The sequence below is a fragment of the Plasmodium malariae genome (assembly GCF_900090045.1).
Source record: "Plasmodium malariae genome assembly, chromosome: 8".
In the NCBI taxonomy this organism is placed as follows: Eukaryota; Apicomplexa; class Aconoidasida; order Haemosporida; family Plasmodiidae; genus Plasmodium; species Plasmodium malariae.
In genome coordinates this window covers 1471187-1497500 of record NC_041782.1, presented here as the reverse complement: position 1 = coordinate 1497500, position 26314 = coordinate 1471187, and the positions used below count along the sequence as shown (strand labels likewise).

The 26314-nt window shown below is 28.3% G+C and overlaps 6 protein-coding genes across 6 annotated transcripts in view; 3 read left to right on the top strand and 3 right to left on the bottom strand.

The window, feature by feature from the left end:
• PmUG01_08039400 (HVA22/TB2/DP1 family protein, putative) overlaps positions 1–1210 on the top strand; it is a gene marked incomplete at both ends in the record, with an annotated part of 1283 nt that extends 73 nt beyond the window's left edge. Inside the window, 2 exons of the mRNA XM_029004563.1 lie at positions 1–249; positions 849–1210. The exon at positions 1–249 is cut by the window's left edge and continues 73 nt beyond it. Coding sequence (XP_028861240.1) covers positions 1–249; positions 849–1210 — 611 coding nt within the window. The remainder of the gene's footprint in view (positions 250–848) is intronic.
• Positions 1211–4036: 2826 nt separating this feature from the next.
• PmUG01_08039300 (40S ribosomal protein S15A, putative) lies at positions 4037–4680 on the top strand (the record flags this gene model as incomplete). Its single annotated transcript, XM_029004562.1, has 2 exons — positions 4037–4269; positions 4521–4680. 2 exons carry the CDS (start codon positions 4037–4039, stop codon positions 4678–4680), a joined length of 393 nt encoding a protein of 130 aa, XP_028861239.1.
• A 1170-nt stretch (positions 4681–5850) lies between these two features.
• PmUG01_08039200 (E3 ubiquitin-protein ligase, putative) lies at positions 5851–7974 on the bottom strand (the record flags this gene model as incomplete). Its single annotated transcript, XM_029004561.1, has 2 exons — positions 5851–7203; positions 7759–7974. The coding sequence occupies 2 exons, from the start codon at positions 7972–7974 to the stop codon at positions 5851–5853; spliced, it is 1569 nt and encodes a 522-aa protein (XP_028861238.1).
• A 2601-nt stretch (positions 7975–10575) lies between these two features.
• On the bottom strand, positions 10576–11661 carry PmUG01_08039100 (proteasome subunit alpha type-3, putative; the record flags this gene model as incomplete). Its single annotated transcript, XM_029004560.1, has 2 exons — positions 10576–10892; positions 11217–11661. The coding sequence occupies 2 exons, from the start codon at positions 11659–11661 to the stop codon at positions 10576–10578; spliced, it is 762 nt and encodes a 253-aa protein (XP_028861237.1).
• A 3985-nt stretch (positions 11662–15646) lies between these two features.
• Positions 15647–18364, top strand: PmUG01_08039000 (6-cysteine protein, putative; the record flags this gene model as incomplete). Its single annotated transcript, XM_029004559.1, has 2 exons — positions 15647–16663; positions 16955–18364. The coding sequence occupies 2 exons, from the start codon at positions 15647–15649 to the stop codon at positions 18362–18364; spliced, it is 2427 nt and encodes an 808-aa protein (XP_028861236.1).
• A 2001-nt stretch (positions 18365–20365) lies between these two features.
• Positions 20366–25111, bottom strand: CRK4 (cdc2-related protein kinase 4, putative; the record flags this gene model as incomplete). The annotated part of the gene is made up of 1 exon (XM_029004558.1): positions 20366–25111. One exon carries the CDS (start codon positions 25109–25111, stop codon positions 20366–20368), a length of 4746 nt encoding a protein of 1581 aa, XP_028861235.1.
• Positions 25112–26314: the final 1203 nt, after the last annotated feature.

The window sequence follows — 26314 nt, the reverse complement described above, 5'->3', positions numbered from 1 at the left end:
ATATTAATACTCTTAAAAAATTATCATCAAAGGTTATAGTAGACACATTAAATAATTTCGATGTCAATAAACTATTTGAAACAATAGATGAACATGTTAAAAAGTTTCCTATTATTAATGATATAGGGAAGAAATATGGTGTTAAACCTTCTTATGTTATTGTCCCCATTTCTGGCTTTTTACTCCTTTCATTAATTTTCGGATGGGGGGCTGCATTAATATGTAACGTAGTGGGTTTTGCCTACCCAGGTATAGCAAACATAGTAAAACACACATAATCCATAATTGAAAAAAAGAAAAAAAAGAAGAAACATGTATAACAATATTGCAAAAATAAGAACATTATTACGTAATACGCATGCACAGGCAATAAAAAGAGAAAAAGCACTGAGCACATTTTGCCCTCTTCGCAGTGTGCTCTTCGTTTTTACCCCTTTTTATTTGCCTGCATAATTATATAACCGTTTCGTCTGCCCCTACAAGTGCGCGCGTACATGCACATGCATACGTCCATGCGTACATACGTTCATACATCCATACGTCCATACGTCCATACGTTCATACGTCCATACGTCCATACGTCCATGCGTACATACGTTCATACATCCATACGTCCATACGTCCATACGTCCATACGTTCATACGTCCATACGTTCATACGTCCATACGTCCATACGTCCATACGTCCATACGTGCATATGTGCATACGCATTACAAATATATATGTATGTTTATATGAACATGTTCATGTATATCTGCGCAAATATTTAAATGACAAATTACGCGTACAATTTTTCCATTTTTTAATTTACCATTTTTCCCTTGCATGCTTATCTTCAAAATTGCAGCATACCAGTCATTCAAGGCCGTAGAATCACAGAGCAAAGATGAAACAAAACTATGGTTAACCTACTGGGTTGTCTTTTCATTATTCTTCTTTATTGAATATCTAATTGACATTATTTTATTTTGGGTTCCTTTCTATTATTTAATAAAATTGCTTTTTCTTTTATATTTGTACATGCCTCAAGTACGAGGAGCAGAAATAGTATACAATTATATTATACGACCGATTTTGTTAAAACATGAAAAAACTATAGATGATACTGTTCATAAAATTAGCCAGACAGCTACTAATCACTTAACACAAATTACTGGTAACTTGACCGAAAAATTAACTCAAGAAGGAGTCAGAAGGAGAAATGTTTAGTCGTATGATATGTAGTTCTTGCGCAGTCCCGCATGTGCGTGTATGTACACACACACACACACAAACACATATATATATACATATATATATATATATATATACATATATATATATATATATATATACATATATATATATATACATATATATACATATATATACATATATATACATATATATACGTACTTACGCAAGAATGCCAAGTAATGACAGGAATCGGAATGTGCCTATGCATTACATTAATTACTCATTGTATGCATTTACGAGATGGAAATAATTTTTTACAATTTTGTAAGAAGGGGCAGGGGAAAAAATGTATACAGAAAAGATGCAACGACATAGGCAGTTCTTGCAGCGAAACACACATATGCACAAACACACATATGCACAAACTCACATATGCACAAACTCACATATATACTTATATATATAATGAAACCCAGTATATGGAAAATGTGCAACATGAGATTTACACAGTATATATAAAGGACTAACTTGTCAAAATAATATATAATAATAAAGTAAGAGGTCCAGGATGTAACAGTATAAACAGGAAAATGTTATGCAGTTATGTGGGAATAAAAAAAAAAAAAAAAAAAAAAAAAAAATGCACCTTAATTTTTATTTTTATTTTTTTATGTTAAATGAATTATGTAAGTACAGGATGTTGTTATGTTATACATTTACGTTTGCTATGTTATGCTCTTCTATGCTTTTTTTTTTTTTTTTTTTTTTTTATATGTTATCAAAGTTAAATGTATTTTCTTTTGTATACAGCGTATTATACCTTGCATTACTTACTCTCCATCGCATTATGTAAACTTTTTTTTTTTTTTTTTTTTTTTTTTTTTTGTTTTTAAATTTTTACCTCCTAGGATAAACTTTTTTAAAATTGTCTTTCATATGTACTTATATACAAATACATATAAAAGTTTATACTTATACGCATGCCCCTTCTAATATTTAAGTTGTAAGCTTATTATTTAAACAGTCTTACCTACAACCATTCCTGGCACTTCTTTTCTCACTCTTCATCATTAGAACGCGCAAAACAAGTACATATTAAAGTATGTCCAAAAGGAAATGTATAAACTATGATTTAAATTTTTTTTCTACAAATGTACACTGGTGAAAAGGTGCATGCACAGGTAAGGTGAGTTGTAAATGTGTATGCGTACACTTATAAACAAATATGTATATACATGTATCTATACCTGTATATACCTATTTATACGAGTTTATATTTGTGTATACCTGTTTATGCATATTTATGTGTACATATATACATATGTATACATAGATTGATCATTTTCTCATTAGCATAAATTACGTTAAAAAATAAAGCCAATTTAGCACCCTTAGTTCATAAGCTTACATACGTTAATACATATAAAGATATATATAGCATTAGTACATATTTTGTCGTATTTTTAGTGTTACATTTTTTTGATCTTAATTAAGGTAAAATGAAAAAAAAATGAAAATGGTGATATGTTTTTTAAATAACACTAAGATGTAATATCAGCGATGAAGAGATGACCATTCGCATGTGTATATGTATAAATAAACATATGTATGTATATATGTATATATGTATATGTATAAATAAACATATGTATGTATATATGTGCGGTAGAGGTTTGACTTCACACGCAGGTAAAAAAAATATTATTACCGAGGTGCTTATTTCATCTTAGCCCATTAACTGTTCATTAATCGTTTACTACATAACGACAAGTTTATTTTAACAAATAAAAAAAAAAAAAAAAAAGCATAATAATAATAATAATTAGAAGGAGAAGAAGAAGAAGAAGAACAAGAACATACGTACCAATTCCAAATTTTACCTTAAAGTGTATTTTCATTTTATCGTAATAATTATTTTATTTTGTTTGCTCTTTCCCTCCTCACATACAAAAAATATTGTTTGCTTAAAATTCTTATTATTGTTTCTTGCAGTCAAAAAAAAAAATAAAATACCGTTTAAACCAAATATAGTCAGTGCAAAATGGAGTGGCACAACTGATGGAATGCTTAAAATATATAAAAGAAAATTTTTACGTACATTTATATTTACATAAACATATACATATACCTATACATGTATACATGTACATATTTAATAATGCAGTTTTTTGAAAAACTTTAAAAAAATAAATGTGGAAAAAAAAAAAATTAAATAATTAAAACATATAAAAATATATTTATAACCAAATACATTTCTTAAACTTTTATAATTTTTGAAACAATCCCGTATTGATACCTCTTGAATATTAAGAAGCCCAAATTATTTTGAATATCCTTTTACTTATTTTTATCAGCAATTACTTTTTCTGAATATCTCGAAAAAGAAGCTTAACGTATAAGCAAGGTATAATGCGAAAAAATTCGAAAAAAATGGAAAAAATGAAATATATTAGGTGAAAATAGATGAAAAAAAAGAACGAAATATTTTATTCCGTAATCTTTTTCTTAACATAACAATTGTTTTGTTTGTTTTGTTTGTTTTGTTTGATTTGTTTTTTGCATGCCGCAGTGGCAAATTACGTAGTGTACTTTGAGCAGTTCTGTACGTGGAAATATTTTTTTCCGTATAAAATTTCTTTGAAAGTTTATTGTTCAAGGCTACATTCTTTTTTTTTTTTTTCTTTCTACTGGGATTATAAACCTATTTTATATTTTGCTCAACCGCATGCACCTATATATAAGCACGTACAAAATACCACCTGACATGGCAATAATATTTTCACGTTTGGATTTTTCTTCTTTCATTTTTATAATTTGTTTTTTCCTTTTTTTTTTTCTTTTCTTTTTTCAATAAAACAGATGGTTCGCATGAGCGTATTGGCCGACTGCTTAAAAACAATAAACAATGCTGAGAAGAGAGGGAGACGACAAGTTTTAATACGACCTTCATCAAAAGTTGTTGTAAGGTTTTTACAGTACATGCAAAAAAAGGGATATATTGGAAATTTTGAAATAGTAGATGACCACAGGTCAGGTAAAATTGTGGTCAATTTATTAGGGAGAATAAACAAGTGCGCCGTCATATCACCAAGGTAATAAGCACAGAGGTGCAAATGTACATACATGTATAAATATGTATACATACATATTTATACATGTGTGTGTGAATTTATATATATGTTTACGTATACAAACACTGTATATGTGCGCACCTGTCATGTACATGTTTATGGATATCCCTAATGCTTATGGGAAGATAGCCATATATATATATATATATATATATATATATATATATATATATATATTTTTTTTTTTTTTTTTTCTTTATGAACACGTGCAGGTATGACGTGAAGCTGGAAGAAATCGAAAAAATTATAACGAGCATACTACCAAGTAGACTTTTTGGACATTTAATTTTAACGACACCTTATGGAATAATGGATCATGAAGAGGCAAGAAGAAAACATACGGGAGGAAAAGTTCTAGGGTTCTTTTTTTAGGTCTTATGAGTTGCGCAGTGCACACGTGTACGTATGTATATATATACGTATATATGTATATACCCATACATATATATATACACATTTGTTGACTGTCCAACCGCTTTGAAGAACCGCATGTTGTTCACAATAATTACATATAAATCTTCCTTTAATTTTTCCATTTATTATATATCGCGATGTACATGCAATATGAACTTGTTTAATTGTGTAAGTGTAAGTGTAAGTGTATGTATATATATATATATATATATATATGTATATATGCACATATATATTTATATGTGTGTTTTTTTTTTTGCGTGTGCGTACATAATTGTAACCTTTTTGATTTTTTAAACCCACTATTACCTGTCTTGTTCATTTTATTTTTTATTACATTTATATTATTAATCAAATTGGAGGAAAGAAAAAAATAAAGTAAAAATGCAAAATAAAATCGCAAAATGCAAAAACGATCGTTTATGAATAATGAACAAAATAAAATATAAAAGAAAACTGGAAAGACAAAATCGAACCACAACTACTTAAAACAAGCCAATAACAATTTTTAATATTTTAAAACTTACTGAATAATAACAAATTAACGTAAAAATTTTAGCTTTTTTAATCACGCAAAAAAATACAGTTTTTTCAAAAAAAAGGTCTCAATCAAGATGAAGAAAAAAAAGCAATAATGCTTTAAGGGCAGCTGCTCTTTTAAGAACGAAAAAAATGTTATGTCATATTATGTGAACATGTGAACATATGAAAATGTAAAAATATGAAAATGTAAAAACATGAACATGTGAATATGTGAAAATGTAAAAACATGAACATGTGAATATGTGAAAATGTAAAAACATGAACATGTGAATATGTGAAAATGTAAAAGCATGAACATGTGAATATGTGAAAATGTAAAAGCATGAACATGTGAATATGTGAAAATGTAAAAACATGAACATGTGAATATGTGAAAATGTAAAAACATGAACATGTGAATATGTGAAAATGTTTACATGTAAAAATGTCCACATGCGAAATAAAAAAATAATAAAGCACAGGATAGCTAAATTACACAAAAACGTGAACGTGTTTCTTCCCCATTTCTGTACAACATATGGGTGTGGAAAAGAGAACGAAATAAATCTGCACACACAACGGTAGTAACATGCACCACACACTGAGCTAATTGACATCACCCTTGTCCAAATTCTTTAAAGGAAATTTAATAAAGGAAGTGAAGAGGCATCTGCATATTGGACATTTTTCTTGCCTTAAAGACTTCATACAATCGTAACAGAAAGAAGAATGCCTACATGGCATCAACAAGGTATCTTTATATGAAGTCATACATATCAAACATTCCTTATCATGTTCTTCATGTCCATATATGTCTAATATATCCACAAATTGATATAAATCTTTTTTTTTTTTACTTTTTTGCATAGATGATGAAGATATGTTTTCATTTAATATGCAGATATCTTTTATTATATAAGGTTTATACTTGTCTTTCATTTTTTTAAAGTCTACTAAAACTATTAGTGCATTAGAATGGTTGTTCTTTCCTTTCATATTTCTATTATTCCTACTACTACTACTACTACTACTACATGATGAAGATGATTTATTTAAATAATATTCCTCATTTGGACAAATATCATTCAGGACTATTATTAAGGGTATCCTTACAAGTTCATCTATCGCATTACTGTTCATAATTTTACTTTCTATCGAATCAACATGGCTTACCCTCTGCCTATCGTTCGTTTCGGCCACATTGCTGTTACTATTACTATTGTTATCATTGTTGTAGTTATTTCTGTACTCATTGTAGTAACCACAGTTGTAGCCACTGCTATAGCTACTGCCATAATTGTTGCCAGCACCACTTCCACTACTATTATTATTATTCCTCTTCTCACGCTCAATTCTACTTAAAATTTCTGTTACACAAAAGCCTTCGTCATAGGGCATAGTATACGTAATGTTATTACCACTGGTATAAAAAGAATTGGAGGTTTTATAAAAGCAAGAACTAAAATCGATTAAAGAGTCTTCCTCCGAACTAGAGTAGTAATCACTTTTTTGTTTATCTAATAAAAATGTAGTTGCATCTGATGTTCTTTTACTTGGTATTGATTTGCTAAAGCCCTCTTTAAAAAAATTCCTAAAATTGTCTATACATATAACAGTATTCTGACCATTTGTCGAATTTCTATACGATTCAGTTTTTTCCTGTATCATTTCATTTACTTCATTTAATAAGACGCCCCAAAACAGTCTTATATACAAAGAATTCTTGGAAGAAAAAGTAAATGTAATAGAATATTTATAGATACTGTTCAAATCATTACAACTCGAACTAAGATAATTTTTAAAGAGTTGTATGTTATTATTTATGCTTATATTCAAATTTATCTTTTTCACATTCTTCGGTGTTATCTTTTTTTTAATCCTTATTATATCGTTTACATGGCTTCTGCATAACATCTTTATTTCGTTGATATGCCTCGACATGTTTTTCATGTATATGGCCTGAGAAACAAGGGAAAAAAATAAAGGCACACATGAGGGCGGCACTGCAAATATGCAAGCAAAAATGAACAGGATATAATACACACGAAATAATTAAAAGCAAATAATAAACACACAAACGGGTGCAACACAAATATACAATCAACACAAATATATACACTCAACACAAATATATACAATCAACACAAATATACAATCAACACAAATATACACTCAACACAAATATATACAATCAACACAAATATACAATCAACACAAATATATACACTCAACACAAATATATACAATCAACACAAATATACAATCAACACAAATATACACTCACCACAAATATACACACAACATACATGTATACACTCAACACAAATATATACAATCAACACAAATATACAATCAACACAAACATATACACTCAACACAAATATATACACTCAACACAAATATATACAATCAACACAAATATACACTCAACACAAATATACACACAACATACATGTATACATCTATGCAAAGGCGAGCACACCACATAGGTGAATATACGCACGTCCATCTTACCTTTCTATTTTTTAAATACTTTATAATACTGTAGGAAGTGTAATATCTCGATATAATTGCGAGGGCCCATAAGAACATAATAAAAAAAATAAAGAAACATAACGTGTTCAGAAAACTAGAAGTATTAAAAATGCAGAGCAAGTCTTCATCTTTGCAGTTATTCGACATAACAATATTTTTATACATATCTAAGTCATATTCGTCTATTATATTCATTTTTACTAAAGCAACTGATTTTTTTTTTTTTTTTTTTTTTTTTTTTTGCTCTCTTATGTTTCTTCAAGATGTTCACTATATTTTCACAATGTTCATAAAAAAAAAAAAAAATAAAATTTGTATGGTCATCAAGTAGCTCATTGGAACGCTCTTCTGAATCGGTACTGTATGCGTTTATTACTACGCTTCAGTACACACAAATACACGTGCGTGCATGTACATATATAAGTATATGTACATGTATAAATATATATATAAATACAGCACAATTACTATTACGAAAACATAAAACAAAAGAAAAAAAAGAAGATAAAGGAAATGAAAAATAAAAAGCAATGGCAAAATATAAGCAATGGCAAAATATAAGCAATGGCAAAATATAAGCAATGCTAAAATATAAGCAATGCTAAAATATAAGCAATGCTAAAATATAAGCAATGCTAAAATATAAGCAATGCTAAAATATAAGCAATGTTAAAATATAAGCAATGTTAAAATATAAGCAATGGCAAAATATAATCAATTGCAAAATATAAGCAATGTTAAAATATAAGCAATGACAAAAACTTGGGTACACTTAATGGCTATAGGAATTAAAAAAAAAATAAAAATGCTTAATTACACTTCTCCCTAATGGACGCTATTTTCTGAACAATTCAGGTTTTACAAAAGTTTCAAATAAAATCGAAACAAAATACAATAATGCTGCACTACATGTTGTTGTAAATCAAAAGTATTACATACAAATTTTTCATTTTTTTTTTTGAATAATTAGTTTTGTATTGAGTTATAAAAACAGGCTAAGTGACTGTACGTTTTTGCAAACTTGACTTTATAAGTAGGTTACTGTACAACAGGATAATTTATTTAATTTTTCCTCACAGGCTCATTTATACTTTCTTCTTTCGTACGTTCACATGAACTGGTTTTGCTTCAAGTTGTTCAAATCGTTCAATTCGTTCAATACGTTCAACATGTTCAGTTCGTTCATGTATACGCAAAAACACATTTACCTCAATCCTCATAACTTCAACGTTTTAATTCGAATATTTCCAAATTTTAAAAAAATTAAAAAATAATCAAAAATCAAAAAAAATTAAAAAAAAATTCTTTTTTGAGAAAATGTAAAAATGTAAAGATGAAAAAATGTAAAAATGTAAAGGTGAAAAAATGTAAAAATGTAAAGGTGAAAAAATGTAAAAATGTAAAGATGAAAAAATGTAAAAATGTAAAAATGTAAAGATGAAAAAATGTAAAAATGTAAAAATGTAAAAATGTAAAAATGTAAAAATGTAAATATATGAAAAAGTAAAAATGTGAAAAAGTAAAAATGTGAAATAAGCTTTGCCATGACATATTCAGGAAGTTCTCAACAAATTGTGGTCATGTGTATAAATCGGGAGGCCGAAAAAGATTAAAGTAAAAATAAAATGAAAGTTAAGATAAAAATAAAAATTAAAACCTATTTATATGAAAACTAATTGAAATAATGCAAAAACTGAAAAACGGAACGTAATGCTTAAAACACAAAACGCTCGATATTTCAAATTTTCAAAACAGAAAAAGTGAAATGTAAAAATTGAAAAATGCCGTTATTAATAACAAATGTCCAACACAGAAAAGCGAAGCTTTTTCCTTTCAAGAATTTACAAAAGCGGACTGGATGAATGCATATTTAAACGTATACAAATGTATAGGAATTTGTAAATATACACAGATATATGTAAATGTACAAAAATATTTACACATTTAAAGCGTTCTGGACAGTTTGCTAACGTGGGTTGGTATATGTGCTAATGAGCATATGTTACACTTGAATAATCGTAAGAGCATTATCAAAGACACCTTGTTTTTTTCTTTTTTTCTTTTTTTCTTTTTTCCTTTTTTCCTTTTTTCCTTTTTTCCTTTTTTATCCATTTTATTTTATTCCAATATGCTTTTTTATTTTTTGTTATATTATTTAAGTCCAACTGAATGTATTTCAAAAATGCGAAAATTAATGCAGAGCACAAATTTTTCCTTTTTTTATTCAAATTTTTTTTTTTTTCTCTTTGAAATGGAAATAAAACTAGTATAAAAGGTGATATATAAGTTTACATTAATACGTATACATACCTATTAATACGATAAATTCGTATATGTACGTATAAGTGCATATAAATACCTGTAAACTCCTGTGCACTAAGTTGAACAATCTATCTTAGTCATATGTGGTGTGTGTGTGCCATTTAAAACTCTCAACTTTTCCTATTTTAATAAAAACCTTACTTGTACAGGCTTTTTTTTTTTTTTTTTTTTTTTTTTTTTTTTAATTCATTACAATTCAAAATTAATTAAAAAAGTTCCACTGTATCTTCCATTGTATTAACTTGCATATTTAATAAAACATAAAATAAAGTAATATAAAATGAAATCAAAGCGCTGAAAATTCCACACACAGGTGTACATATGTTCATATCATGTTAATACAGGGAAACACATGGTCATGCACACATATACAATTAAACTTGTACAAAGATGTATATATATACACATATATGTACATATATATATGCAAGCATGCCATTTGCGCTTATTATAACTCCACGTGGATGGATGATCTTACTGATTTAACTGCTCCACTGAATCTACAGCAGCGTTAATAGCTTCATCTAAAATTTCCTTTTCAATATTTTGAAACTCATATGATGATGCCTCACATACCCATGAGAAGTTAACTAAGTATGGCAAATTATCCTTATTCATATGGTCATCACTTGTTAAGATAAATTTGTATATATCAACTAAGGCCTCTTTAACTTCTATGTTTTTATAATTTTTCTTTTCTAATTCTGTTTTAAACATTTCCTTGTTTTTTCCTATGACTACTCCTGAGTATTTGTAGCACGCCCCGTTAGGTTCTATACAGTATATTTCTCCTGGAAAAAAAAAAAAAAATAATAAGATGAAAAGAGGGAATGGTGAAAGTAAGAAGAAATGAAAAGAGGAAAAAACAAAATAAAATAAAATAAAACAAAAGCACATACAAACGTGCACATATATACATGCATATATATGTACGTATGTATATGCATATATCTATGCTGTGTTGCATTGCCCACTCTAGGCTTCTTAGCGGGCATAAAACTAACGAAGTATACACATGGTACATGTAAACGGATACGCACACTGCGTACAATCGTGTCAAACGTGCATGTAACGTACAAAACTCCTTAACACACATCCACTCCTCTGAGTATTACCCTTCTCCGTTTTATCAAAAGAAGCAACTATAACTGAGGAAGCAAATGGTCGTAAATGCCAATACAGCGTATAAGCATGGATATATAACGAAATTCGATTAGCTAAAATATGTAGTGGTATGTTCGTATGAAAATTATAATAATAATTATTGGCTTCACTTTTTGCACGATCAATAATATTTCTGGCATCACCATCTAAACCTGCATAAGTCATAATAATATTATTGTTAATATGATAAATTCTATTATAGCTATTTTTTCTAATCATCTTATTTTTTTCCAGATTTGAGTTTATACAACAACATATATTACCATCTTTACATTCTAAACTTAATGCTGTGTTGTTATTATTTATGGATTTGTAAATATATTCAACTTGGTATAGTCTACCATCAGGGGAAAATGTTGACACAGATAAGTCGTAACCTGCACTCAAACCAGCCATTCTATCAATTTTTCTTGCAATATGCACACACGCTCTGTGCTTTACTTATGAAATGGGAACAGAAACTAAACAACGCCCTCAAAAAATGGAAAGAAACACACAGATGTTGAGCAGAACACGACTGTTAAGCAGCACACAGTTCTTGATGACAAAAAAAAGTGTACTCTTCTAGAACAACGGAACCTCTTTTTATGATGAAAACAACTTTCTTCTGAGGAAGCAAACGGTTCGTTTTTAACTCCCACAATTGCACTGCACTCTTAATGCGTCTGATAAATGAGTTAACAAGTACACCTTATTTGCATGCCCGTTTGAAGTATACCAGTATATACCTGCGTCTGTGATGAGCCTTAAAAATTTCGCACTAGTATAAGGTACATTCATTAAAATAGTTTAGCTATTATTTTGGAAAAACGCTCTTTCACTTTTTCTTATATGAATATTCACCAAGCTTCCTTTCGACTAAACGGATATAAATACATTTATATACATGTACATACATATACGTACATATGCATATATACATATTAACGATTACTGCAATTTGTTTGTGTATTTAAATGTACAGTACACTCACAGAAAATATTTCTCCTCAGTTTTGTAAAAAAGGGAAAAGATATTATTTAATAATATTAATAAAACCACAGAAATGCTTTAGCTAAAAAGAAAAAAAAAAAAAAAAAAAAATTAAGGTGAGTCGGTATACTTATGTAGCGTTACATTAGTTTATGTAAGTGTACATGCTTTTTTTTTTTTTTTTTTTTTTTGTTTTTTTTCAAATGACAGGCGAACAAGGAACATTAAATTTTTGGCAAGATTCTTACCTACACCTTCCTTTTTTAAACCTTTGAAAAGGTACGTTAACAGAGGAGTTTCACTATTTTATTCTTAACATAAAAAAAAAAAAATATAATAATTTATATACATATAAATACATATAAATATATATATATATATATATACTTCTAAACGTTTGAGTGATAAATATTACTCATGCGAAAGCTCTAGTTTGTTATCATTTCCCCCTAAGCTCGTACGCTTGTCGAGACAATTATAAAAAGAGTTAAACCTCACATAGTGCTTAGTATTTTTTTTGTGTACATGCAAACTCTAGTGTATTGTGAGTTAAGTATTTGACCCTATCGGGGATAATGTGTTCCCATAAGTACATCTTCACACACAAGTACATGCATATATATGCATCCATTTGAAATCGCATCCACAAATATATATACATATATGCATCTCATTAGATACGCAAAAAGAAGGATAAATGGGGTAGTTACATATCATTTATAAATTAATAGGAATTAAGCAGCAATATGCACACATATAGGAAATTCATTAGAAGACCAAAAAAAAAAAAAAAAAAAAAAAAAAGCAAATAAATGAAGTAACCGAGAAAGAGTTGAAGGAGTCTATAAAAGAATAAGTCGAAAAAGGGTAAATTAGGAAAACCTATAAGGGTGTACTAGGTGAATAATAGAAATTTTTTTTTATAATTTTTTTATGTATTTTTATTTTTTTTTTTTTTGTTATTACCTTTTCAATTTATCAATTTTACCTGAACAAGTTATGTAAGGCAAAAAAAAAAAAAGTATTTACAGAGAACACAAAAATTATAACGTATTTTTTTATTTTTATTTTTTTATTTATTTTTTTTTTTTTAGTACCAATATGACTAAAATTATGTATTAGCAAAAACCCTTTAAAAGAAATGATTATTACTAAGTACCTTCCCGTCCACTTATACTATTATAGAATTGTCTGATATGAGTAGACTACTTATGCTATACTACTATTGCATGCTTTTTTAAAATATTTTTATCTTTGCCTTATGATTAATCGTAACAATTGTAAGCGTTTCCCTTTCCATGTGGTAAAATTTATTTGTAAAAAAAAATTAGACATTTATGATTGCCACTATATAAATTTAAAGAAAAAAGTTCATATAATAACAGTTGTTACAATTTTTAAGAAGTGCACACCGGACAGAAATTCTACCTTCACTTTGTTGAAAGGACTGATCCTCATTATTTATCAAGTCGTTTCTTGCTGCATGTTATTATAAGCGCAAATGCTTTATTTGAGTGAAAATGGTACATGGGTGGGCGTAATGGTTATCCCGTATTTATATATGCATGTGTACGTAAAATTTTTATTTGTGTTCACTTTGCGTTTATCTTGAGTCTATTTTGCATTTATTTTGCGTTTATTTTGCGTTTATTTTGCGTTTATTTTGAGTTTATTTTGAGTTTATTTTGAGTTTATTTTGAGTTTATTTTGCATTTATTTTGCGTTTATTTCTCGTTTGTTTTGCGTCTATTTTGTGTGTGCTTTTGTACGCGTGTACCCACCTGGTGAACGTTTTGAAGAGAGCAGAGGAGAAGCCGAAAAAAAGGATGTACACTTCACTTTCGTTTAGAGGGTATTCGGTTCATTACCATAAAAATCATTAATTTCTAACACACTTTGTTAACAATGTTACTGTTACATGAATTTTGTTCGCTCAGGCTTTTATATTTCAAACGTTCGAAAATTAAAAAATAATGCAAAAATGTAAAACGACGGGAGTATGCCTCTAGGCATATGTTTTTATAAAGATAAAAGGTGTCAAGGAAAAAATAATAAGGGTTAATTATTTTTTCCAATTTTTGCTATTAAAATAAGAATGCATAAAAAAAAAAAAAGAAAAAAAAAAATGCATGTGTTCTTTTAAAAAAAAAAAAGGTTTTCACTTTGTGCACATGTGCATGCCGAGCTAAAATCGCTAGCAACAGACAAAACAAAAGACAAAACAAAAGACAAAACAAAAGACACAACAAAAGATACAACAAAAGATACAACAAAAGATACAACAAAAGATACAACAACAGACACAACAACAGACACAACAACAACAAAAAAAAAAAAAAAAAAGCGAATATGTGTAAAACTCGATAAAATTATATCCTGACCAGTAATATAAAAATAAAGAAAGACACAATTAATATTCTCGCTTATATGCTCATGTGACACCTCTTCATTTTTCACAAGCTCTGCTATTTTTTTTTTTTTTTTTTTTTTTTTTTTTTATCTCCTGGCCTTTCACCATTTGAAACCTTCCATTCCAGTGCATGAACAGAAAAAATGCATTTAAAAAATAATAAAAAAAAAAAAATTGGCTTGCATGTGAATTACAAAGATATTTATGTTTATATTATTGTTTTCATTGTTTTAGTTTTCTTTTACATTCATTAATATGCACATGCACCAAATTGAGTGTATCTTAATTTCACATGTTTTCTTCTCTCTTTACTGATACTATCAGTTGTTGAAGTAGCATTATTCTGGTGTAAACAAATTGAACCATCGTGTTTGTACGTTTTTGCTTGTGTGTGCTTACTAACCCCTGTACCACTTAGCAAAGCAATGTGTTGAGCTTACGACTGCTTTCAGTGTACCAACTCCTTCGTATTATCAGTTTTGCCCATTATTTATGTTTTCATTATAATCTTTTACTTTTTTTCTATTTTGAAGGGGTTCTTCTCTTGTAAGATAGAAAAATTTTCTCTATTTTTGTTGAAGTCTCAATGAAGCACATGTTGATAATATGTTTGCTTCCACCTCGAGAGAGCCTCGTCAGTTTTGTGTAATTGTGCAGCATATTGCTCATGTGAACATTTGTGCAAGTCGCTTATTGTAGGAAAAGAAATCAGAGAGTCGGAAAAAATCAGAAAAATTTGAAAAAATCAGAAAAATTTGAAAAAGTCAGAAAAATTTGAAAAAGTCAGAAAAATTTGAAAAAGTCAGAAAAATTTGAAAAAGTCAGAAAAATTTGAAAAAGTCAGAAAAATTTGAAAAAGTCAGAAAAATTTGAAAAAGTCAGAAATAACTAGAAAAAATAAAAAGAGTCCAAACAAGTCATAAAAAAGAAGAAAAGGTAGAAAAGATATAAAACATCAGAAATATCGGAAATATTACAACAAGTCAGCCAATTGTCTAGATGAACAAAGTAAGTTACTTTTTAACAATCCTTGCGCTCCTCTGGAGCAAGGTAATCCTTTTTGCAAAACATCTGGTTAAATTTGACCCTGTCAGAAAAGATGAAGACGAATTATACATAGACACACAGTACAACTGCGAATACAGCGGTTTCATTGATTTAGATAAAGACTTTTTTTTATATTATTGTTTTTTTATTGGAGAAGAAGATCATAATGGGTTAATATTAAGAAAATTTTTCCTTGATGAATTAGAATGGGGAGTACCATCTGAAGTTCTGCTTACAACAGAAAAAATAAATTATTTTACATTTATAGATGACTATATAATGAACAAGTTAATATTAATATATAGTTGCGACCAGAATATTAGAGTGACTGCATTCAATAACTATATTGACCCATCTATTCATACATATAAGATTAGCATAAACTACGATATTCAATATAAAGCAAATATAATTAGTAAGGTTACTTACTTTTATAAAAACAGGAGAGCATTATTTATTTGTGGAATAAATAAAAATGAAAACATTCTTTGTACCTTCTCTTTTGACTATGGTTTAACAATGAAAGATGACAATTCTATTGAGTTCATTTTAAAAAAAAGAATTCCTTTATGTCGTTATAAGATGTATATTAAATTTAAGCAGGATTCTGTTTATTTTAACTTATATGATGAAACTAATGAAAGCAATTTCTACGAGTTAAAGTGCATTAAAGTTAACGAGCATGAATATACTTGTGATATAGTAAATAAAGTAATAAAGGAAACTGAAACTACTAAGTATAAATACGTCTTTCGCAATAAAATATTTCAAACGATAGCTTTTCAAAAAGACAATATATGTTACATCGGATGGTCCTTTAACTCTCTTGCTCTCAATAACGAAATAAACAAACAACTTTCAGATGTACCCTGCTCAAGAGTATCCTTATTTCAGAGGGGTCAAATGCTCCTAGTCACTTACAGGAAAAAGTACAACGAAAAAGACAAGGATTTCTACTCCGTATTTGAGGTAATATAACAGTACCCAGAGTTCTGGGAAAAGGGCTCGCTGTTGCCTGATTCGCATGTGCTTAACTTGCGTGTGATGATAATTTCGTGTATGCTTAACTTTTTCACGAGTAATGACCATTTCGTGTGTGCTCATCTGTTTATGGATGATGTTCATTTTGTTCATTCTCGCACGCTAACCATTCCGTGCATGCACATTACACAATTTGTTATATATATATGTATATGCACATCCCCTCAACGTCGTATGCATTTCCCATTCATGTATATGTTCATCTTCTTTCCTTTGCAGAATCTGAGCATGAAGGGTACAGGGTGCGAGTTTAGGACCGGAGGGAGTCTGTACGTGATGAATACATTTGTCAATAACATGTGCACAGTAAATATGAGTAATATTGATGTAAATCCTACAAATAACGAAGAAGTGAGTTTCAGTATTGTAACTCCAAGTAGATTTAAAATAGGAGAGGGGTGCTTCATATCAAATGAAATGTATGAAAATGACAAAACATCTCTTTATTACTTAGAGGAAGAAAATGTAGAGGAAGAACAAGTAACCATTTATACTTTTTTTTTCTATAGATATATTTTAACATATGCTAATTTTAAAGGTACTACTTGTGTATTTGAAAGTGGGAATAATAAAGAAAAATTAAATATATCTTTAACATTGGAAAATTATTATAGAGAATATGAATGTAATATTTCATTAGACTTATGCGACTTCTTTATTTATAATAAAAGTAAAATAAGAATATATTTTAATGAAAATTGGATAATTGATAAAGAGATATTAAAATCTAATATACTTTATAATGATATTTATGTATCATTATATTCTATTCTTAGTCAATCTAATATTAATGAATTTCTTCAAGTAGACGATAAACATTTAGTTTTAACAATACCACAAAATATACCGAGTAGTAGAACAATAAAAATTGGATTTACAAGAGTAGAGGATAATACTATAAAATATGCCTATATACGATTACAACGAATAATCACTCCTGTAAAGAAAGTGCTTGGAATAAATTTCTCTGACTTTTTCGACATACATTATAAATATTATAAATATTATCAGGAGAAAACAAAATTTTTAATAAACGAATTTGTTGAAACTACATATATTGGTATGATATGTCAAACAGAACATGAGGTTACATCTACTCCTTGTACTTTAACCTTAGTAGATTCATCAAATAAAAAAATTCAAATACATAAAATTTTTCCAAAATCGGTTCCATTCTTATATTATTATTTAAACAAAAAATTACCACAAAGTGATAGTTATATTAATGAAACTCGTTTTGTTGTATTCAAAAATATTGGTAATCTCTTAGAGGAAAAACAAATAAAATACATCTATTTTAGATGCATATGTAATACAAAAAATTTTAAAATAGATACTACTAATCAAATTGATTATATTATTACTAATGATAAAGTTTCCCCAGACATTATTGAATCCCATGATGTTATTGAATCTTCTAATAATTTATTGTCTGATGATTCCAACAATTTTAAAAATTCCACAAACAAAGAACAGTCTGAGCCTATCAAAACGAAAAAAGAATTATGGGAATTAACAGGTAAGAATTATAAGGATTTTAACAAAAATCACTCCACAAGTGTAATGCTAGACGTGTTTCTGCTCATTGTCCTTTTGACCATAATACACTACGTCCCTCCCTTTGGGTAACAAATGTGCACGTGGACATGCGTAACCATCAAAGCGGATAGCTCACATGACAATGTATTCTTCTTCTCTATTTAAAATATTTCCCATTTTGCGTTTCTCGAGTGGATATTTTTTTATCTTTTCTTTTACTTTTTAAAAACTATACTTTTTCTTCTTTGTATTACTCGAAGTTACAACAACGAAACTTCCCTTTTCAGTTAAAAGAATCATTTAAAACAATATCGTATATCCTAAACGTGAACATGTACACTTTATGAAACTAAAATAAAACAAAACTAGACGCTTGCGAGTTATTTCGCTTTTAAAAGATCAGTCCATTTAATGAACCCTCCTTGGGAAATATGTTCAAAATTTGCATTAACGTGGAATGCGCATTTACAACATGAGAATTTAACTCAACTCTATTTTCAGATTTATAATTTGAGTTTTTAAAAAAAAGAAAATTCTAGAAATTTCATAAGAAAATTGTAATAAGGTGTATACATACATAAGTACTTGTATATACACACCTAGCTTCACACACACACATGTGTGTGGTGTTTATGTGTATTTTCCCCTATATGTACATATAAAAAATGTAGAAGCCAGAGAATTTATTTACATATAAAATTAAAAAAAGAAAAAAAAAAAAAGTAATGCACATAGAAAAAAAGATGCTTCACGCATAAGCGCACATGTATGTGAGTGCACACATGCACATATTAGCATTTACATATTAACTTTTACATAGTAGCATGTACATAGTAGCATGTACATAGTAGCATGTACATAGTAGCATGTACATAGTAGCATGTACATAGTGGCATGTACATATTAACATTTACATATTAACATTTACATATTAACTTTTACATATACTTACACGCATGTGTATATATTATGAAAACACATATGCAGCTATTATATGTAGCTGACTTCCTCTTAGCGATTTAAAAAAATGTAAGCAAGAGCCATTTTCTTACTTATGAATATATATACCAGGATATCATAATTTTCACAATTTACAAAGTGATGTAAATATAATATTACATAAAAAATAAAAGGTAGAAAATGAAAAATAAAAAAAAAGAAATAAAAAAAAGGAAATAAAAAAAAAATAAAAAAAAAAAAAAAAAAAAAAATAAAATACGCTTTTCTTTTAAAATATTAAAAACAAAAATAAGAATAATATGTTTTTTCTTCAGAAATAAAAAAAAAAAAAATAAAATAATTAAGATGTCTATTTGTTTTGGAAAGCACATATTTTAAGGATATTGCTATGAATTTTGGTTAGAAGTTCTACTAGCATGGCTAGAACTTCTCTTGACTTGGTAAGAAATTTTTCAAAAATTGCCTGAATTTCCCCTAACTTGGTTAGAACTTGAGTAAATTTTGTCAAATCTTCTCCAAACTGATGACTGATACGCGAGGGTGAAAAACAAATAATTGAACACAAAAATAGTGGGGCGCATGGTACCAATGTGCTTCATTTTATTTTACCTTTAACAAATGTCAATAACAACACAACAATTGCAAGATAAAATAAAAATAAGCGTAAATTAAAAAAAAAAAAAAAAAAATAAAGAAGGAAATAAATACACGTACATATGTATAAACAAAATAAAAGATGAGCAATATGCACATCCTTCAATGACCTCAAACTGGAGGGAAGCGCCTCCGAAATAGCCGTGCGCCACGCATTACCCCCTCTCCCTAACACGCTGCACGCATATCTATACATATACATACATATACATACATATACATACATACATATATACATACATATATACATACATACATATATACATACATATATACATACATACATATATACATACATACACGCAACGCATATCTACTTACACACATACGTACGCGTAATGGTTTGTAAATACTGCTTAATACTGTGGAAGGAGGGGGGGGAAGGGAGCCAAAGAAATGAATCCTATAGGAAAAGCAACTAATTACCTCAGCGATATGCGACTAACCTAACTAACGCAAGTAGTTATGCCACCCGGCCTAAAAGTAATAGGTACCATTTCGCTTGTAATATTTCAACAAATCATCGTTCAAGTACAAATGAACATCTTCAAACCATGGATGCTTCAAAGCATCATTAGCTGTGATTCTGTTTTTATAATCATAACTCAAAAATTTGTCAATTAAATCAATACCATTATCACTTAGAATTTTTCGTCCATAAATATCAGTAAAAATTATTTGTAACATTCTAAGTCTATCAACTTTAAATTTTGGTAATTCTCCAATAAATTCTTTTTTTAATAAATTATCAAAATCTTCATCAGGTATACCCCTGAAAACTAAAATTTTGAATAATACAGAGGATTCAAATTTAGATGTTACAGGAACAAAACCTAATAAACATTCACACATGGTTATTCCGATAGACCATATATCAACTGAATAGTTATAAAGAGAACTGTTACATAATATTTCTGGAGGTCTATATTGTAAAGTAATAATATTACAATCTTTGGTTTCTGCTTTTAAAAAATGATCATATACTCCTAATCCGAAGTCGGCAATTTTTACTATCCATTCCTTTGAATCATTTAACCCATCTGATAAATAATGTATATTTTTGATAAGTGTATTAGCTGGCTTTATATCTCTATGTATGATAAATTTTTTATGAAAATGATTTATCCCTTGTAACATTTGATATATAATAACCTTTGTTTGTATTTCACTTAGAGAAGGCATATCAGGATAGAACCAGCGATTTTCTATTTTTTTTAAAGGCAAATAAACATATTTTACATAATTATATATATGATCATATGACATATCTATTCTTTCACTCGGTAAATATTGTGCTGTACACTGTTTAATATGTTGGATAAAAGAACAATATTTTTTTTTGGCTTTATTTAAAATATCATTTAAACTACAATCGCATTTTTCTATTACTAAAAATAAGTCCCAATTTTCAATATAATCATTATTTTTACTTTCAATTTTTTTTAATTTTCTAGAATGTTTTCTAAATTTTAGTTTATCCATACTAAGATTCTTTCCCTTATTTAGTTGGTTCTTCTGAGCACTGCACTTATAACTGCCAATTTTCATTTTTTTTTTTACATGATAGGTTGAGCCTAGTACATCACTCAGATCATCGCGGCGTGCGTTTCCACTCTTTGGAGTGCTTCGTTCTTTAGTCAAGTCCTTTTTCCTAATGATAGACGAGGCGTAGCAGCTGTTGAGGCGGTTTCCGCTCGCACTGCTACTCTGAGTGGTATTGTTACTGCAGTTGTTGTTTCCGCTATTGCTATTGTTACTTCGTCCTTTACTACTGCCGATACTACCATTGTTCTTCTTCACACCTCTTGTATTTTTGCTGAGAATCGAAGGATAAATCAGTTTGGTTCCATCTTCTCCCCCTGCTGCATTCGAGCTATGCATTACAAGATCCTTTTCTAAGTCCTCAATAGTTATGCACCCCTTAGACACTAAACTCTTGTACCTATTGTTTCTTTCTATAGTATCCTTAGAAGGAGAAAATTGATTCTTCTCTGTTTTTCGATGCCTCTGGAAGCTAAAATCATACTCTGCCGACATATTTTCCGTTCTTGTCTTTTGTCCTCGATGAGTTTTTACTTTTCCTTTTCTATAAGTATGTACTCTAAAGCTATCTAACAAGCATACAACATTAGGATGAAACAAAATGCGCATAATGTTAAATTCGTTAATAGCAAATTCTTCTGATCCGAATTTATACTTAAAATTAGGCCAAAAATATCGAAGCACTTTTACTGCAAAATGTAAATATGAGTCTTCTAAAGATTCAGCCTTAAATACTTTTCCATATACACCTTCTCCTAACTTTTTTACAATTTTATATTTTTTCATAAAATCTCTAGGAAACAGATTTAATAACTTGTCTACATTAATGTCTGAATTTTTATGATTAAATGATATACGAGATAAAATTTTTTCGTTTTCAATCATTTCTTTTTCGTATAGTGATTGTTTATCATATAGAAATCCGTCCATTAAATCTAGACTAAAATTTTTTAATTTTTCATCTGTTACATAATCTTTTAATAAAATTTCCTCATCAGTTATCATTTCTTCATTACTAAACATATCATCTACTGTATAATTCTCACTCCTTTCAAAGTGAACCAATTCTTTTAATTTTTCTACTTCATTATATTGTAAATGTAGCGAGGAGCTCCAATATTTATTAAAAAATTCTTTTTTACTATGTATCCAGAAATCTTTTACATATTTTTTCATTATATCTTTTTTATTTTCCTCTCTATTTTCCTCTTTATTTATAATTATTTTTTCTCTTTTATTTATTAATAAATCTTGATGATTTAGAAGTATATTAGATAAAGTATCATCCTGTTCTTTGTTCTTACATTTTAACATATCCTGGTATTTGTTTCTACCCATTTGTGAACTATTATATAATTTTGTTCTAGGTCTCTTAAATAATTTCTCTCCTTCAAAATGATCATCATTTAATGATGGAAAGAAAGAATTACTTAAATTCGATTGTGTATAATCTTCCTTTGATTTATATAAACCTTCTCGTCTTTTCCTATTAATAAAAATATCCAAATTTCCTCTATCCTCATACATATTACATATATTGTTAATAATATTATTATTGATATTTTTTTTTAATTTGTATGAGCAAAAATCTTCAAAATGCATCAAATTTCTCGAAAATAAATCTTCGTCAAATTTTGTGTTTCTCACTGTATTTCTATTGGGAAGAGATCGCATAAGTATATTTTTACTATTACTGTTGCCTTTACTATTACTATTGCCATTACTATTACTATTGCCATTACTATTACTACTATTATTACTATTATTACTATTATTATTATTATTATTATTATTATTATTATTATTATTATTATTATTATTATTATTATTATTATTATTATTATTATTATTACTATTACTATTACTATTACTATTACTATTACTATTACAATTATTATCATTATTGATATCATTATCATTCTCTTCTTTTTCTTTACTAAAAGATAAATTTATTGAGTTTAGATACTCCTTATTTCGCTCTTTATAATTGTAAATATGATTCACTTCGTTTTTTCCCTCTTTTATTACTCCTAAATTATTTGTACTCATTCCAAATGTGTTTCTATTCAAATTGTTACTATGTGCATCCTCAATGTTGCTGTTGTATAAGTTGAACTTGCTCATATGAATGTTCGTCATATCAGTGTCGGCTTGGGATGCGTTACCAGCATGGGAGGTATCATCAGCGTGGGAAACACCATCTTGTATGTTACTAATACTTGCACCTGTATCATGCTCAGTTGGATTTTCCTGATAACTGCAAAGCAAATATTTGCTTAACAATGTACACGATGTACCACAATTTTTGTCCAAGTTGGACGTGTACGTGTTGGCCATGTATGTGTTAGCCGTGTACGAGTTATTTCGTAAGCTGTTAAGTATGTCAACTATGCTTCCATTCGTCATTTTTCTTTTCATCCCGTTTGTGCTGTTCCGCAGGGTAATACCCTTCTGCGGGATAGCTTTATTAGTGATACACTCCGCCCCGTTCGCGCGCAAACTGTCATTATGGTTGTCCTTGTTTATATGGTTGTCCTTGTTCATATGGTTGTCCTTGTTCATATGGTTGTCCTTGTTTATATGGTTGTCCTTGTTTATATGGTTGTCCTTGTTTATATGGTTGTCCTTGTTCATATGGTTGTCCTTGTTTATATGGTTGTCCTTGTTTATATGGTTGTCCTTGTTCATATGGTTGTCCTTGTTTATATGGTTGTCCTTGTTTATATGGTTGTCCTTGTTCATATGGTTGTCCTTGTTTATATGGTTGTCCTTGTTTATATGGTTGTCCTTGTTCATATGGTTGTCCTTGTTGTTTTTGTTGTTTAAACTACCGTCAATGTTATTGTTGCTGTTGCTATTTCTGCTGCTGCTTTTGCTTATGTTGACGTTGTTCCTCTTGTTGGCACTAATTTTAATACTGTTGTTGTCACTATTCGTATCATGGTTGTTACGGCTCTCCATGCCCAATGTGCGCTCATTATTTGGCAAGGTGTTCGACTTAGATGAATCTGCACTAAAACTTTCCCCGTGTATTTTATCTAATTTGGACCTTTTATAATTCATCAAGTTATGCTCTATATTACTTTTCATATTTAGATAAATATTCTTGGTAGATACATGATTAGCCTCGTTTTTACTATACGTAGTAGCACTCCTCTTTCTATTGCGTACTATATCATCAGTACATGCTAATGTATTATCATCGGCAGATATTTTATTATTACACTTATCAGTAACATTACTACTTTTAAAATAGTTCAAAATTGTATAATTTGATTTCTTCATATTATCATTTTTACTATCGTTTATATACTTTTCCCCATCATCATTAATATTTATGTTATTTGCTTTAATAGAACATATTCTTTCCGCATTAGATGAACTTTTTTTTTCTTTTTCTAACCCTTTATATATTGTTTTTTTTTTCCCATTATCTCTACTTCTTGTATTTATTAAATACGTGGATTCCAATTTATCTTTTGTATTTTTTGAAATTTTTTCATTTTTTACTTTTTTTAGATTCTTTTTATTAATGTCAACATTCTTCGAATCATCATTCATAAATATATTTTTTTTTTTATTCATGTTTACTCTTTTGTTTAAAATTTTCTTTTCACCGTCATTACTTTTTTCTATTGTTAACACATTGTTTTTAATTCGTTTTGACGTTACCTTATCCATCTAGCTGTTAATGGTTATATATATATAAATGTGTATAAAAAAAAAAAAATACATATGTACACATATATATATATATATATATATATATATATATATATATATATGTACACGTACTGAAAACCAATGGAAAAATGAAGTACTAACTAGCTAGCTGTTTCTTTTTTTTTTTTTTTTTTTGAATAAAGTTACTAATTTTATGACTTGTTCATAATTTGTTTTTACGTATCTAAACATATACATGTACCCACATACAAATACATATATACAAAAACGTATGCACGTACGTACACATACGTATACAAACACTTATATACATACATATATATGTACGTATATTTTAATCCTGAACAAGTAACTAAATTGGTGTACTTTTTTTCCTTATTTCTATATTATTTTATGTGTAATATTCTGCTTTACTTTCCCCTTTATTTTATTTTATTTTTTTTGTGTATTATCCGTTTAGTATCTCTTTTTTTTTATTTCTTTTACATGAACAGTTCATAATATCATCATTTTCTTTAATGTGTGTAAATATATACATAAATTTTTATTTTAATGTGCATAAAAATTTATTTTTTAACATAAAAGTATAAATGATGTGCTTTGCATATTTGTACCATGTATGTACTCTTTTTGCGCATACACTATACGCATAACTTTTCCATAAAAATGTATATACATATATATATATATATATATATTAAATGTATATTGTATGTATGCTACATATAAATAATAAATATACAAATATATATAAGCGTATATGTACGTTTTATGTGCAAAGAAATGTGCCACTTATGCAATTAATTTAATCATTTTTTTTATTAAGTATTTCCCTTTTAAAGGTAAATGCAGTGATATGCTCCACTGTTCCTCTTATTTTTTAATACTTCATTCGAGAGAACAATAATTTGTACATGCATTTGTATATATGTAAGTATATGTTATATACATGCATACATATTCATATATGTATCTCTATTTCACTTTGTATTTTTTAAAAAATTTATGACAATGGGATGCAATAAAGGGATGTATCGATTCACAAAAAAAATACACCAAAGTAAAAAATATGTACGTCATGAAAAATGATGAACCACCAATGTTTCAAATGAAAAGAAGAATATAGTTATCTCTGTGCATGAATAGTTTCCTCTCATTTGTTCACAAGTGTATGTTTGTATGTATTACATATGTTTTACG